The sequence below is a fragment of the Rhincodon typus genome, chromosome 8 (assembly GCF_021869965.1).
Source record: "Rhincodon typus isolate 14 chromosome 8, sRhiTyp1.1, whole genome shotgun sequence".
Taxonomy (NCBI): Eukaryota; Metazoa; Chordata; class Chondrichthyes; order Orectolobiformes; family Rhincodontidae; genus Rhincodon; species Rhincodon typus.
The window spans coordinates 81,208,948-81,226,228 of NC_063339.1; the positions used below are offsets into that span (position 1 = coordinate 81,208,948).

The window sequence follows — 17,281 nt, forward strand, 5'->3', positions numbered from 1 at the left end:
CCCCCCCAAACCATGTTAACTAACCATGCAACTGCAAAAGGTGTAACAAATGTCCTTTTATTGCCAGCCACCAAAGGCCCCAAACACATCCTTCAGGTGAAACATTATTTTACTTGTACATTTTTTCAACCTGCAGACGCTGCTCACAATGTGGTCTTCAGAACATTGGTGAGGTCAACCGCAGACTGGGTGAAAGCTTTGCAGTTCAATCAAGTATCTTGCTCCTTTGCTAACATTATCGTCCTGGGCCTGCTACATTGCTTTATGGAAGCTCAATCTAAAATGGAGGAGCAGCACCTCCTTTTCTGCTTAATATTTTATCACCTTCAGGACACAGCATCGAGCTCAACATCTTCAGAGTATGGACAGTGTTCTTCATTTTAGTTATACCCTCCTCCTCCTCTTCTTTCTTCCTCTTCCTCCTTCCTCCTTCCTTATTCACATTTATTTTGAATTTCTATCACTTCCTACACTATTAGCTGTTCCTAATATGCATTTTGTTTGTTATTTTATTATATTATATTTTATTATATTATTATATTATATTTTATTATATTTACTGGTTTACTGTTAGATCTGTGCTTTCTATCCCTTTCTACCCTGGTCTGTTATCATTCATTAATACCTCTCTCTTTAGCCTTGATTTTATTCTTTGAATCACCACATCTTCCTGAATTTGATCTCCAGAAACAGAACAGATGAACAAATAAAATTAAAAAAGAAAGCTGAAGAAGCTCAAAGCTCAACAGAAGCAGAATCCAAGGAGATAGAATTAAAATTAAGGTTCCAAATCCATTGACTCTTTGGAACTGAAGGGAGCTGGAAAACGATGGGCTTTATGCTGTTGAGAAAAGGGGAGAGGAGCAAATGGAACAGATGGTGAGGGTGCCCAGGGTAAAAGAGAAAGAAAGCGCTAAAAGTGGAGGAGTGATACAAGTTCAAAATAGATGTGAATAGTGTATCTGAATAAGGGAGGAGGAAAAAGGAAGAGGAAAAGGGTGTAAGTAAAATGAAAAACAATGTTCATGCTCTGAAGATTTGAGCTCAGTGTTGAGTCCTGAAGGCAATAAGATACCTAAGCAGAAAGTGAGGTGCTGTTTCCCCCATTTTATATTGAGCTTCCATAAAGCAATGCAGCAGGCCCAGGACAATAATGTTAGCGAAGGATCCCTCTGGCGACTGTGTAGAACTTGCACATACTCTACGTGTGTTTCCTCCAGGTGCTCTGGTCTCCTGTGGAGGAATCCACAGCTGTAACGTAGACATGTAAGGATAGAATTGAACTTGGTTGTAATTGCTTCAGCAATTGAATTACATGATAGCGCTCAATAACAATCTTCTCAAATAAATAAATGAGCACTTTGGCATGCAGAAACCTGTACAATAGTGGAGTTAGAGAAAATCAACAACAATAGGCAAAATCCCAAATTCTGACATTGGCTTTAATTTTTACCTAGTCTGAGTGCTAATTATAAGCACTATACGTGACAAGGAGAATGCTTGTCTCAGCCCGACTGAAAGTTGCAAGGCAGATTTTAAATTTAAATGTTAATGCTAGAGTCTCACTAGCTCTTTAATGTTGATTATTGAGTTTCTCCTGACTCTTCCTGCCACTGCCTTTTTATTCAATAGGATGAAAGGAGTAAGGAGTGATTTCTGTCAACTACTTGGCTGATTCCTGTCCCTTCTGTCTGTCAAGGTACAGGTCAGATAGAAGAGAGCATTTTTCACAAGACCTCTGTGGGATTTTGCTCAGTTTTGCATAGCTGTATTTGGAAAATAGATGTTCCAGTAGAGTTCAGTATTTATTCAAACTGCTGTATGTGCATGTTAACAGATGTATGTGTATTTCTTGCATTGCCGTTTTTAAATTCTGAGGCATTGCATCCCTGGTAGAATCTTTGAAAACTGCTCTAAGTTTTATCAAGAAGAAAAAAATTAAGAATTTTATACAATACTCTGCACAACTAAATAGCAAGGAAGTAGTGACCAGATGATTATATTTTTGTAATATCATTTGAGGTGGAACTATTGACCAAAGCACTGGCGTGATTCTCTTGCTCTTTGACACAGAGACAGGCAAGGCCTCATTTTAATATTTGTGACAAAGCAGCACTGCCTCAGCCCTGTACTGGGCTCGGGTGTGAAGAGGAACTTGAATTCACAGAGATTGGAGTCCTCTTGCCTCCTCTCCTTTCCTCTTTCAGGAAGTTCCCAATTTTCAGATATATTAATCAGCCTGCCACTGATTATGATTGGGCAAAAATTGAGATTTATGAAAAAGATGGCTTTTGGCTTTATTTATCCCAATAGATTTAAATTGAGCAGTTTCTTGAGGTTTAATCTCTGTGTAGTGACTCGTATACAAAATATATAATTTTCAGGTAGTAATCAGAACATAAAGATTATTGACTCCAATTTGTTTATTTTGTTCTTCCTATAAATTTTTCAAATATGCTAGTGTATGACTTGCAATCTTCAGTGTAATCTCTGCGATTCCTTTTCCTCTTCCAAAATATGTTTTCTCTGTTAAATTGTTATTTTCAAAGCTTTGTTTTTAACTTGTAAGTTATCATGCAAACTTCTATCTTTTGGGTATTTATTGAGGAGCCGTTAACGGGGCCTGTTGAACCTAGATCATGATTTTTTTGTACAGAGAAACCATTTTTAAAATATTAATTGATTAAAATTTTTTGGTCAAACCTGATTGTGAAAATTAAAATGGTATGATAAAGTTTTGTGTAATTGGCTTTCAACAATCAGAAAATGGATATGAGCACTTAGGTAGTGAAGGTGATGAGAACTGACTGGCTCAGTCATCCTTATGTAAACAACACAAAGTACTGTATTGACACCAGGGATGGATCAAACTCTATTGCTGGTTACCATTTTAATTAACACACTGGGTCGCTTTTTATTTAGAATAAAAAGAAGTCGCCACATAGGATAGATTTCACATTTGCAAGCAAAATGTTCCCTTCAGATCCATGGTGTTCAGAAATCTGTATGTCTACAGTGGAAAACGCTCTGAGCAAATCATAGCTTTCTGTTTGAAAAGAAATGCTTCAGAAATCTGCCAGCTGAGTATACGGTGCAAGGTTGCCATCTGGTGTCTAAGGGAAAATGAGTTTGATTCTATTAAAATAACTCGGTAGGTTCACCAAATCTTGACACTGTGGCAAAATAGCTGGATTAGCACACACTATGGCATATTAACAAAATACTAATTTCTTTATTTCTCTTGAACTTTTTTTAATTCACAGGATCTTATCGTTGATCAAACTATAGAGAAGGTATCCTTCTGTGCCCCTGACCGAAACTTTGACAAGGCCTTCTCATACATTTGTCGAGATGGTACAACAAGGCGTTGGATCTGCCACTGCTTCTTGGCCATAAGAGATTCAGTAAGAGAGCCTTTTTCACTAGCTTAATTTTGCTTGGGCCAAAATTCGACTTCAGTGGAAAACAGTCAAAAAAACTGAAATCAGACTGCATATGATATTTATAACAAAAACAAAGTTGCTGGTAAAGCTCAGCAGGTCTGGCAGCATCTGTGAAGGAATAAACAGAGTTAACGTTTCGGGTCCGGTGACCCTTCCTCAGAACAGGTCTGAGGAAGGGTCACCAGAACAGGTCTGAGGAAGGGTCACCAGACCCGAAATGTTAACTCTGTTTATTCCTTCACAGATGCTGCCAGACCTGCTGAGCTTTTCCAGCAACTTTGTTTTTGTTTCTGATTTACAGCATCCGCAGTTCTTTTGGTTTTTATATGATATTTATAAAGCTTGTGGGAAGAACTGAATAAAAACCTAAAGAGCTGCCAATGCTGTAAATCAGAAACACAAACAATAATTGCTAGAAAAGCTTAGCTGGTTTGGTAGCATTTGTTGAGAGAAATCAGAGTTAACATTTCAGGTAAAGTGACTCTTCCTGTTCTGTGAAAGGGTAACTCAACCCGAAACGTTAACTCTTGATTTCTCTCCGCAGATATGGCCAGACCTGCTGAGCTTTTCTAGCAATTTCTGTTTGTGGTCCTTTTAAACTGTTTTTGTAAGGAGCATTATGGTTAAAATGGCAGGTGACGAGGAAGAATATTGCAAAATTACTCCATTGGCTTAACTCCAAAACTGTTATGTCCAATGCCTCATCAGTGTTAAACCGTGTGGTCACAGGGCACACAGACCTTGGCACTTCACAGGGAATGATATAAAATTGATTGGAGTTGCCTTTGGCCTTTTTGGAATTGCACTTTGTGGCACGTAACAGAATTGGCATAAAGACAGAAATCGGCATCAGTGGAGAGAGAAGCAGAGTTAATGTTTGAAGTCTGATATAATGCCTCTCCCATATTGTAGTTTTAATTCCTCAGTTGTCCACCTTCCCCTCCAACTGTATGGTAGATGGATGCTTTCCCCTTACCTCACCATAACCACTTAATATAACCTACATGACTACTGAAATAACATTTTTAGCCATTGAAGAGCTACTCCATCAATGTGTATCTTTTTAAATGTCTGGCTTTTTTTAATTATCAGTTTTTCATTACAAAGATGCTGACTCATTCTTTTCCAGATAACTTGCAAATTTCTAGTATCTCATTCACTGTATGAATCTGGTCAGTGAGTGTTGGAAGATGCTATAACCTAGACAAGAATGATTCTGTTCCGATATCCGCAAGTGCACTTTTTGACCTCAGAAGTGAGGGCTTTAGGTTATGGTCTCTCAGAGCTGCTGACCTGTCTGAGCACTGACCTGGAATAGAATCTGTAGCCTCTTGGTCTTGTATTGCAGCACACCTTCACTTATCCAGCAAAGTTCTGAATGAGGTACCAGACATCCTTCCAAGCACTCTTCAGTACTTTTTCAAATTATGAATGACTCTATGATTCTATAAGTGTTAAAATGGAAAATGAAGCATCTGGAACCTTGTATTGTGTAACTAAAAGTTGGTTTTCTGTGTGCAATCTGAAGTACATAATCTTTTGAGCTGCAAGTACATTTGTAACTCAGTAAGCTTTTGTACTGCCCAAGATGCAGGAAGTGGTACGTCACAGCCTCTGACTCCAAGGCACAAATTATTTTGGTACTTGGTATTAGATGATTTCCAGTTACTTTTGTTTTGATTGCATTTTGATTTCTCATATTACCAGTAGTAAGCAATTCCAATTCTGAAAGATAAAGTTCCATACATGAGCTTCCCAAAATCAGAAAATGAATTTTTCCAAAGCCTTGAAACACTAGCAAATGCCAAACAAACTTCTTTCCAAGAGTACAGATGGTACAATGTGTAGTTGTCAACTAAATGCCAGGTTACAGGGAAAAAGTAGGGCAACGGATCTGGGTGGGATTCTCTTCAGAGGGGTGTTTGGACTTGGTGGGCCGCATGGCCTGTTTCCAGATTGTAGGGATTCTATGATTCGATGATAGGTTTTTTTTTTAATCCTTGACTCTTAGCATCAGATTTAGTTTTTGTTGCTGCATCCTATTGAATTAGTCATGTCATGTACATTGAAATTCTCACCAGCTAATGCAAGTCTAGAAGAGTCCAGAGACAGTTGTCAAATTGTGTGAATTAATTTCAGTGAAATGACACATGTTGAAGTATTTTGACCTTCTTCCCATCCCACTTTAAAATAATGATGTTGACCACTGTTTTGGCTGCTTTTTCCATTAACCATGTCTAAAAGCACCTCTGTTTTGTTAGCGGAAAATAACCACACAGTGAGCTCCTACTTCTCCTTATAGTTTACTTTCCACTTTCTATCCTTCTCACCTGGTATGAGCTTACTCTTTGTGAAATGGTTCCAGATTTCTAGGGGTCAGTATGGCTGAGCTACTTTAAGTCACTAGGAAGTTGTGTTAGTCCTCAGCTGTGTCCGAAACATTTCCTGCATTTCTTCTTGCAACCGCTTCCCCTCTTATCTCTCCACACACTTTTGCTCTCACTCTTGCGCTCTCTCTCTGTGTGTTTCACAACAGCACCACCACTCCCCGCCCCCCGCAATTCTCTCACTCGCCCTATATCTGTCTCTCTCTGGCTGTTCTGTCTCAATTACCCCCAACACATTCGGTGTTGTCAGTATAAATACCATTCTTTTCCAGCTGCTTTCAGTTCTAACACAGTGTCTCAGGAACAAAAGCTCAGCAGGTCTGGCAGCATCTGTGAAGGAAAAAACAGTTGACGTTTCGGGCCCAGTGACCCTTCGTCAGAACAGTGTCTCAGGACTTGAAATGTTAACTGTGTTTCTCTCCACAGAAGCTACCACACCTACTGAGTTTCTCCTGTACTTTGTATTTATGTTTCAAATTTCCAGTATACACAGTTTCTTTGTTTTATTATAGCTGTGTTGGTCTTATTTATCTGTTGTGAGGTAACAGTAGAAGCAATGCACTTCACCTCATGATATGTAGTGCTAAATGTGCTTTAGGTGGTTGGTGAATGGCGTTGTATAGGAAATGAATTTTCTGATGTTTGAACATGTTGACAGTATTGTTTGTTTCCTTAGGGGGAGCGGTTAAGCCATGCTGTGGGCTGTGCTTTTGCAGCTTGCTTGGAGAGGAAGCAGAAGCGTGAGAAAGAGTGTGGTGTTACTGCCACGTTTGATGCCAACCGAACCACATTCACCAGGGAAGGCTCCTTCAGGGTCATCACAGCCACCGAACAAGCAGAGCGAGAGGAAATCATGAAGCAAATGCAAGACTCCAAGAAAGGTACTGAACAAAAGTTAAGCTTAGGAGCTGTAGATTGGTTGGAGTCAGGTTGGGGGAGGTGGTATGGAAGGGGCATGGAATGAACTTTTTAATAAAACCAACATTGGCTGTGTTACCAAGAAATTCATACTGCAGCATAATATGTATCTGCATGTGTTGCAATTTGCAATGTACATCTATAACTTTAGAGTCACATAATTGTGTAATGTCAAAGTGGCCTGTTCAGGTTCTTTGACATAGCCATTCAGTTAGCCCCACTGGCCCTCTCACTCTGCTTTGCTCTATAAATTTTTCCCCTTCAAGTATTTATCCAGTGCTGTTATGGTATTTATTTTTGAACCTGCTTCATGCAGAGGTCCAAAAAGCAGTTAGGAGTCCATTTGCATAGATTGTTAGATTAAGTTTGTAAAATAATCAAAAAAACACATGCACAAATGGCCTCTTTATGTAGAAAATATATGGGAACAGAAATGATGCTCCAGCTATGCTAAGACCTGGTTTTACCACACTGAGTTCTCTGTCCTGTTCAGTTCAGGACATCGTACTTCTGGAAGGATACATTGGCCTTGGGGAATTGACGAGGCTGTTAAAGGTTAAAATGTGAGGAGAGATTATATCAAATAGGGTTTTGTTGAGGGTGGCTGACTGGATAAACTGAAAGACAATAACCTTAGAGGTAAAGCAAGGCCTTTCTAGAATTAAGTTGGGAAGTAGTCCCAAATGTATATTATAAAGGAAGCTTGGAACATCTGCAAACCTCAGTTAATGCTAGGTCAAATAATTTTAAATCTGAGATTGATTAATCAGTGCAGTGTGATACTGTTGGAGTGCTGTCTTTTAGATGAGATCTTAGGCCAAGGTCCTGTTTACCTGCTGCTCTGGAAGTGAAGGATATCATTGGCACTCTTTGAGGAAGAATGGAGAAATTTAACCTGGTGTCCTGGCCAATATTTATTCCCTCATCAACAAAAACCGGTTATCACATTGCTGTTGTGGGAGCTTGCTGTATGTATATTGGACATCGAATGTCCCACACTATAACCGTGGCTAGAGACTGTAAAGTGTTTTGTTGTATTCTGTGGTCCTGAATGGTCCTACATAAGTTGCTTTCTCTTCTTTCTCCAAATCTGGATCCTCTGGTTACAGCCTCAACCAATGGAACCATAGCAAATAACAAACTACCAAATTAGTAAAAGCAAAATATTACATGCTGGAGATCTGAAATAAAAACAGAAAACGTTGGAGAAACCAAGCAGGTCTGGCATATCCACAAAGAGAGAAACCGTTAACCTTTCAATATGAGTCCTCTTCAGAACTGAATTAAGGTAGAAATAGTTTTATGCCCTTAAAGGTGGAATTGGAAAAAAATCAAAAGGAACAATCTGGTATATGATACAAGGCGGGAGAGATTATATGATAAAAATGTCATTGAACAAAATGTCAAGAGCGTGGTATGGTAAAGAGACAAAGGTCTGTGTCCAGAACACGTATGAATGACAGAATAATGAGCAGCTCAGATCAAAAACCGTTTTAAACGAGTCAACTTGGCGCATGGGAAAAGAAAAAAAAAGCAAAATGGAGGCAGAGATTGTGGTCCAAAGTTATTGAACTCCATGTTGAGTTATAGAGTCATACAGCACGGAAACCTGTCCATGCTGCTCAGACGTCCCAATCTGACCCAGTCCCATTTACCAGCATTTTGCCCATATCTCTCTAAACCTTTCCTATTCATATACCCAGCTAGATGCCTTTTAAATGTTGTAAATGTACCCACCTCTATCACTTTCTTTGGCAGCTCATACACACACCATCCTCGGTGTGAAAAATTTACCCCTCAGGTCCTTCTTAAATCTTTTCCCTGTCACCTTAAATGTATTCTAGTTTTGGACTCACCCACCTTAGGAAAAAGACCCTAGTTATTCATCCTATCCACGCTCCTCATGATTTTATAAACCTCTATAAGATCACCCCTTAGCCTCTGACACTCCAAGGGGAAAAAAAAAGCAACCCTATTCAGCCTCTTCATACAGCTCAAACCCTCCCATCTTGGCAACATCCATGCAAGTCTTTTCTGCACCCTAACAAGTTTAACAACGTCCTTCCTGTAGCAGGGCAACCAGAATTGTATGTAGTATTCTAAAAGTGGCCTCACCAATAAAAACCGAAAGAACTGCGGATGCTGTAAATCAGGAACAAAAACAGGAGTTGCTGGAAAAGCTCAGCACGTCTGGCAGCATCTGTGAAGAAGAATCAGAGTTAACATTTCAGATCCAGTGACCCTTCCTCAGAATGGGGCCTACCATTAACTACAAGTCCTGCCCTGGTTTGCCTTACCAAAATGCTACACCTTGCATTTATTTAAATTAAGCTCCATCTGCCACTCCATGGCCCTTTGGCCCATCCGAACAAGGTCCCGTTGTACTCTGAGATAATATTCTTCACTGTTCACTACACCACCTATTTTGGTGTCATCTGCAAACTTACTGAACATCTTCCTAAATTCACATCCAAATCATTTATATAAATGATGAAAAGTAGTCCTGGCACAGCGTTGGTCACAAGCTTCCAGTCTGAAAAATAATGCCCTACCACCACCCTCTGTCTCTTCAAGCCAATTTTGTATCCCCCGCATCCTATGTGACCTTACCATGCTAACCAATCTACCATGCTAACCAGTCTACCATGCAGAACTGCATCAAAAGCTTTGAAGTCCATATAGACAACGTCCACCCTTTTGCCTTCATCCGTCTTCTTTGTCACCTCTTCAAAAAACTCAATCAAGTTAGTGAGACACAATTTACCACATAGAAAGCCATGTTGACTATCGATCCTTGCCTTTTGAAATGCATGTAAATCCTGCCCCTCAGAATCCCCTCCCACAGCTTACCCACCACTGATGTAAGGCTCACCGTTCTATTGTCCCCTTGCTTTTCCTTACAGCCTTTCTTAAATAATGGCCCCACATTAGCCAACTTACAGTCTTCTAGCACCTGTTGCTGGTATTTTCACTTAGCAGATTTTACTTTAGGCTACCTTTGCTGACTTACATCTCTGATTTTGAAGTTGTGGGCAAACGGGCAAAATTCTTGAACTCATGATCCCTGCAGTTTTAAGAATAGGGATGATGAGACTATTGTCATCCCCTTTGACTCCAGGGAGCTGATTGAGGCTCACCGTAGCCTCTGGATTCCAGTTTAAGTCATTTTGCTGAAATTTTATGGCACTGTTATATCCCTCAATTGTTGTGTACTTGTTGGCATTTGTCGCTTTTGAGAGAGGAAGTTGGGTCAATAATGGCGTGATTACTATGGTGCAAGTGTACTTCCACCGAAACAATCTCTACTTCTGCTTAGTCCTACTTGCCAAGGACTTTTCATGGCCCCTTCTAGCCCTTGTAATTTTTTTTCTTAAGTTCTTTTCTGCTTCCTTTATACTCCTCAAGGACCTTGTTTGATTTTTTTTTTGTTTCCTAAACCTTTTACATACTTCCTTATTTCTTTTTAACTAAACAACTTCTGTCATCTAAGGTTCTTAAATTTTGCCTTCCTGATCTTTCATCCGCATGGGAACATACTGGAGCTGTACTCTGGACAAGTGGCTTTTAAAAGATTCCCACATCTCAGATGGATTTACCTTGAAACAGCTACCCCAATCCAATTTTTCTAGGTCCTGCCTAAGACCGTTCTAATTAGCCTACTCCCACCCCGATTTAGCACTTTTACCCAAGGACCAGTCTTATCCCTTTCCATAACTACCTTAAAACTTAAGAAATTATGATTACCATTCCCAAAATGCTCGCCCACTGAAACTTCAGTCACCTGGCCAGGCCCAGTATGTCCCCAGCACATATGGCCCCTTCCCAAGTTGAACTATCTACACATTGTTTCAAGAATCTCTCCTGGACGCACCTAACAAATTCTGCCTCACCTAAGCCCCTGGCACTAAAAGGGTTCCAGTGAATATCAGGGAAATATTACAGAAATGAAGTACTTGTTTAATACCCTACCATTGTCCTCTGGCTCCACTCACAGGTTGCTTCCTTAGTTCCTAATGAGCCCTCCTCTTTCCCTGCACTCTCATTCCTTCAATATTCTTGTATAATAAATTGGAATTCTCCTGAATTTTACCTGCCACTGCTTTTTCATGCTCCCTCTTTGTTCTCCTAATTCCTTTCTTAAGTTCCCCCTCCACTTTCTACTTGGTATGTAGGCAGAATAACTGAATATGTAAAAACCTCGCAGATAGAATGTAATGTGAGAAAATGTGAGGTTGTGCAGTTTGCAGGAAGAATAGATATGCTGAATATTATTTAAATGAGGAAAGACTGCAAAAAGCTACAGCACAGGCTCCTCCTGGATAGGCTGGGACTTCTTTCACTGGTCCATAGGAGGTTGAGGGGTGACCTTTATAAAATCATGAGGGGCATAGATGAGGTGAATGGCAGGTGTCTTTTCCATAAGGTAGGGGATTTCAAGACAAGGGGACATATTTTTAAAGTCAGAGGAGAAAGATTTTAAAAAAGACATGAGGGGTAACTTTTTTTTAAACACAAAGTGGTTTGTGTGTGGAATGAACTTCCAGAGGAAATGATGGATGCAGGTACAGTTACAACGTTTAAAAGACATGTAGATAAGTACATGAATAAGAAATGTTTGGAGGGAATTGGGCCAAGCGCAGGCAGGTAGGACTAGTTTAGTTTGGGATTATGATTGGCATGGACTGGTTGGATCAAAGGGTCTGTTTCAGTGCTGCATGACTCCATGACTCTACCCACTACAGCAACACTGTTGTTTTTCCATCTTTCCATGATTGCCTACATATCCGTTCCTGTATTTTCTGCTGGCTATTCAATGCCTATAGTATAACCCCATCATATTGATTGCACCTTTCTTATTCTGAAATTTTACTCATATTACCTCGCTGGATGACCCCTCCAAGATGTCCTCTCTTAGTACAGTTGTGACATTCTCCTTAATCAGTAATGCAATTCCCCCACCCTTTTCACATCCCTGTCTATCACATCTGAAGTATCTAAACCCTGGAATGTTGAGCTGCCAGACTTGTCCTTCTCTCAACCAAGTTTGTGTTGCTGCTACAACATCATTGCCCCATGTACTAATCCAGACACTAAGTTCATCTGTTATACTCATTGCTTTAAAATAAATACACTTCAGATCACTAGTCCATTTGAGTTCATTAACCTGGCCCTGCCTGTTCTTCCATTAGACTTCTTGATTTAGGCCCTCTCTTCTCTTCAAACAGTCCACATGCTGACCTACTGCTGTGGTTCCCACTCCCTGCCACACTAGTTTGAGCCCTCCAGAGTGGCACTAGCAAACATCCCTGCAGGGATACTTGTTCTCCATTAAGCTTGAAACATACTGGTCATGGGAGTTATCTTGTACACGTTGCAGGAATTCCTGCCTGTGTTTGCCATTGTTACCATTCTAGTGTATATTGGGTCAATTGAATTCCTTCTTGTTATAACTTTATAGTTCTTGCATTCTTTCTACATTTCACCTACAAATTTCCTTTCATTTAGTCTGTCAGTTCCCTAATAATTTTGAACATCTCTATTAAATCTTCTGTAACCATCTCTACTGCAAAAGCACGATTCCACCTTCTCTAATCTCTCTGCATGCCTTTCATTCCAAGTACTGTCTGAGTACATCTCTTCCACACCCTTCCTACAGAGTGATGTCCAGAATAGATCACAATACTCTGGGAGTAATCATAGATTTATAAGACATAGCTTCCTGCTTTTGTACTCTATGCTCTGTTTATAAAGCCAAGCTTCCGGTGTGTTTTTTTTAGGACAGCCTTTTCAACTTGTCCTGTCATTTCAAAGATAAGCCTATCATCTTGACTCAGATTGAATTGTGTTTATAAATAGTCTCAACAAGAATGAAGCACCTTAAATATCTGAATGTAAAAAGCTCAGAATATACAATATACTATCAGAAGTAACTGTGCTATTTAATTGGGTTATTGAATGCCATATTCAGTGACCTTGAAAATAACAGAGTTTTGTCTACCACACATATTTCAAACTTATATTCTGCAATAGTTTTGTCCTGTGTGTGTGATTTGTATGGTATTAAAAACAGAAGTCAGCATTTCAGTCAATAAGCAATCAATGCTGTTTTCCAAATAATGCTGCGTGGTAAACTGAAAAAAAAAGTTTTAATTTGATTGTGTACTGTGAAAATTGTATGAAAGAAGTATGTATCATTTCAAATGATTACAAGATGACAAGTCATCTGCAATCTTCTTCATACGAGCAGAAAATGTGGAGATTCAGGTGGTCTGGCAATATGACTTCTTCAGAACAGAGGACTCAAAATGTTATAACTCCGTTTCTCTCTCCACAGATATGGCCAGACCTGCTAAGTTGCTCCAGCATGTTCTTTTTTTTATTTCAAATTTCCAGTATCTGCAGTACTCTGCTTTCACTTAATATGAGCTTGGCCTCTACACCAATCATGTAATACTAGCTTTCCATCATATTTGGTTCTATTCATTAAATGTAATCAGTCAAAAGTGCTGAATTTTGTTGCACTTGAAAGAGAAATCACACAAAGTAGCCCAGATATGCTTATGGGTTATTTAGTTGACTTTATTTTGAAATTATATCTCCTTTTTCTTGCTTTTGTTCTGAGTACCACATATGAGAAGGAAGGATGCTTTCATTCCTTAGCCCTATAATCATTATTTGGCTTCACTTCACTCAATGCAATTCAGAAACAGAATACAACATGATTCAAATCTTCGTCCACAAGCCTTCCATGCCACACCTCTACTGCACACTCTTATAAATGGTGCATATTTCCTCAGTTTTAGTTGTTAATGTTTAAATTTAATGATATTCTACAAATAGATTTGTAATAGGCATCTATTGTCATTGATTATCAAACATTTTCTAAAGCATATTAAAAGAATGTCAATTTCTTTGTCAGATCCATTAACAGTTTGACTCAAACTGTTCTCAATTGATGTCCTAATTTAAGCTTTGTGTGACGAGTTGCATAACAGTGCTCGAAAACAGAATTAGGGTGAATCTGGATGAAAATGCATAGACTCTGTTCTCTTTCACAATCCTCTGACATTTTTTTCATTTGATTTACACCCACTGTAACTACATTAAAATAATTAGTTTGTCCACATTTGGAATATTGTGTACAGTTCTGGTCACTAAACTACAAGCAAGGTCTGGAGGCTTTGGAGAGGATGCAGAAAAGATTTACCAGGATTTTGCCTGGTTTGGGGGTTGAGAGGAGTCATTGAACAAACTTGGTTTGTTTTTACTTGAATGTTGAGGGGCAACCTGATAGATGTTTACAAAATTGAGAGGCATGGATAGAACGGATGGACGGAGTCTTTTTCCCAATGTAGAAATGCCAATTATTTGGGAACATAGGTTTAAGGTGAAAGGTGATAAGTTTAAAGGAGATGTGAGGGGCAAGTTTTTTTTTACACAGAGGGTGGTAAGTGCTGGAATGCACTACCAGAGGAGGTGATGGAGGTGGATGCAATAACAATGTTCAAGAGGTATCTTGACAGATATAAGAGTAGGCAGGGAATAGAGGGATATGAACAGTGTAGAGGCAGAAAGATTTTAGTTTAGAAAAGCACAGTGTATCAATGCAGTCTTGGTGGGCTGAAGCTCCTGTTGCTGTGCTGTAATGGACTTTGTTCTTTGATTCACTTGCTGGAACAGTGTTATCTGGATAAACACACCAACAAATGCTCTGATCTTAGTTTTCAAGTTTTAACAGGCAGATTAACAGCGTTGGTAACGTGTTGATTCTTTTGAATTATGTTTATGTCCAACACTGTCATTTGATTACTGTTGAGGACCATGTGTCTTTTTAGTGCTGCCATCCTGCTTGTAGTAGCTAATGCATTAAAAGATAAGTTTACAATTTTTCTGGGTTTGCAAATTTTCTTTGAAGCAAATTCCACAAAGGTATAATTCTGCCTCTTCCTCAGATGTCTGAACTTTGCCAATAAGTTTCAGGAACTAACTCAGACACGTTAAGCACTGCAGTCTTTACTGTATCATAATCCACAGACTGCACATCTGAAACAATTAAATAAGCCTCCAATGAGTTCCTACAAAACACAAATAAAATTGTCCAAATTTCTTTTGGGCTTCGTAACTGTTGACAATTTTTCCAAATAAGAAAAAAAAATTTTAACTCTCTCCTTGCTGAATGTAGGTACTAGGTGGATATTCTCTTACAAATCAAACGAGGAGTTAAATCTGTTCTCTCATCAAGTCTATCTTCTCGTCTCTAATTCAAGCTTTTCTGTATCCAATTCATACTTCCTGCTTCTGAATGTCTTTACAGATTTCAAGGCTTTTATTTTCTCTTGCTGTCTGTACTTATTCTTTTCTTTCCCTTTGGAATTCTGATTCAAATTTTCTCGTTTCCCTTTGTTTTTCCTCTCTTATTGAGTTCAAGAAGCTTCAGTATGACCAATTTTTTTTTCTTTATTCACTTACGGGATGAGGGCATTGCTAGTTAGGCAGCATTTATTGCCCATCCCTAACCCCTAATTGCCCAGAGGGCAGTTGAGAGTCAACCACATTGCTGTGGGTCTGAAGTCACATGTAGGCCAGACCAGGTAAGGATGGCAGTTCCCTTCCCTAAAGGACATTAGTGAATCAGATGGGTTTTTCCTGACAATTGGCAATGGATTTATGGTCATCATTAGATTCTTAATTCCAGATACTTATTGAATTCAAATTCCACCATCTGCCATCGCGGGATTCGAGCCCAGGTCCCCAGAACATTATCTGGGTCTCTGGATTAACAGCCCAGCGATAATACCACTAGGCCATTGCTTCCTAACTAACCCAATCTGTTTTCTGGATTAACTTTCTCTTCCTCCAGGTTGAAGTGTTGAAACAATGCTTCAACGATTTCTGACTTATTAGTAAACACTTTCGAATCTATTTCTAACTTTTCTGTCACTGCATTAAACATAACCTGTAACAGTTGCAAGGTAATCGAAGACAAGTCTAAGCAATAGGTATTGCCATTATTATATTTGTGTAAAAGAATAAATATCATTGTGATATCTTCTTTCCTATAAACTCTGTCCAAAACTACTGTACTTGTCTCAACCTGTACATTCAAAATTCTACAAGAGCTCCCAATTTGTTACAACGCTAATGATGATTCCAGTTGAAAGTTGAAGGCAATGCAAGACAAAATTTCACGTTTTAAGTCTTAACTGTATCAGACCAAAAATAGTATTGACTAAATACTGCTTTTGTTATCTAACTTACATTTAAACTGCAGAACTGCACCTTCTTTTAATTACCATTAAGTAGAATCATAGAATTCTAGTATCCCTAAAATGTGGGAGCAGGCTATTCAGCCCACACCAATCCTCTGAAAAGCATCCCATCCAGACCCACCCTTTACCTTATCCCTGTAAAGCCTTACATTTCTCATAGCTAATCCACCTAACCTGCACATCTTTGGAATGTGGAAGGAAACCGGAGCATCCGGAGGAAACCTGTGCTGACACAGGGAGAATGTGCAAACTCCACACAGTCACCAGAAGGTGGAATTGATCCAGGTCCCCAACACTGTGAGGCAACAGTGCCTAACTATTAAGCCACTGTGCGCCCCTTCAATCAAATAAGTAGTTGTTTGATTGTTTTTGACATCTAGTAGAAATTATTCTTAGCTTCTGAGGGTTCACTTCAATTCTATTCTTCCACTAGCAAATTTTAGCCCCAGTACTGTCTTTTACAGTAAGAATTTTTCATCTGGTGTTGGCTAGATAAAGCTTCCAGTCTTGTTTCAGATCCTCACCAATTTGGTTTTCTTAAATTGATTGTGAGCTCCCACCTGTGTTCCTACATGGTAAACGATAGAGACTTCTGGTCTGCAGTTCCAGCTCTCTCCCAGATTCTGGATGACTGCCTATATCTGAGCGTTTCAGGATTTCTTAGAAACCCTTTATATATCACAAGTTATTTTAATGGCAGCATGATTCACAAGGGCCTTGTATCGAGGTAGAAGTGCTGATTAGCTTGACACCCTTTTTGTTTAATCTTAGAAGTAAATCACCATTTTAAAACATAACTTGCTGAACAACTTCTTTGGTATTTTGGAGAGTAACAATTTGAATCATTGTTAAAAACACGTGCTGCCGCAATGCTTCCAAGTATGAATGTCTTTTTAGCTAAACAATCAGGGCAAGCAGTCAATCTTGTAACAGCCTCATTGTCCAAGCCTGTTGTCAGACAGACTTCAGAGCAAGTCATATTGGATCTTCATTGATCCTACATTAATGACAGTTCCAAAACATAACAAACTTATAAATCTCATAATACTCCTGTAACTGTTTCACATTTCCCAATTTACTCCATGTACAACTGAATGGACTTATGTGGTTGTAAGTAAAAGAAGCAGCTGGTACACAGTTCTTATACTTTGTGATCCAAGATCCATGTTGAGCACATGGTCATCCCTTGAAAATAAAGTTACTACCTAAATCAACACTTTGCGAGGTGAAGGAGAAGTTGAGTTCTTTCATTAAGAAATACTGC

General features: G+C 39.1%; 1 protein-coding gene across 6 annotated transcripts in view; it reads left to right on the forward strand.

Moving 5' to 3' along the window:
- Positions 1–17,281, forward strand: part of numb (NUMB endocytic adaptor protein) — a 252,505-nt gene that overhangs the window by 222,449 nt on the left and 12,775 nt on the right. For all 6 annotated transcript variants that reach the window (XM_048599601.1, XM_048599605.1, XM_048599600.1 and 3 more), the window contains 2 exons: positions 3,264–3,404; positions 6,507–6,711. In XM_048599601.1, coding sequence (XP_048455558.1) covers positions 3,264–3,404; positions 6,507–6,711 — 346 coding nt within the window. The remainder of the gene's footprint in view (positions 1–3,263; positions 3,405–6,506; positions 6,712–17,281) is intronic.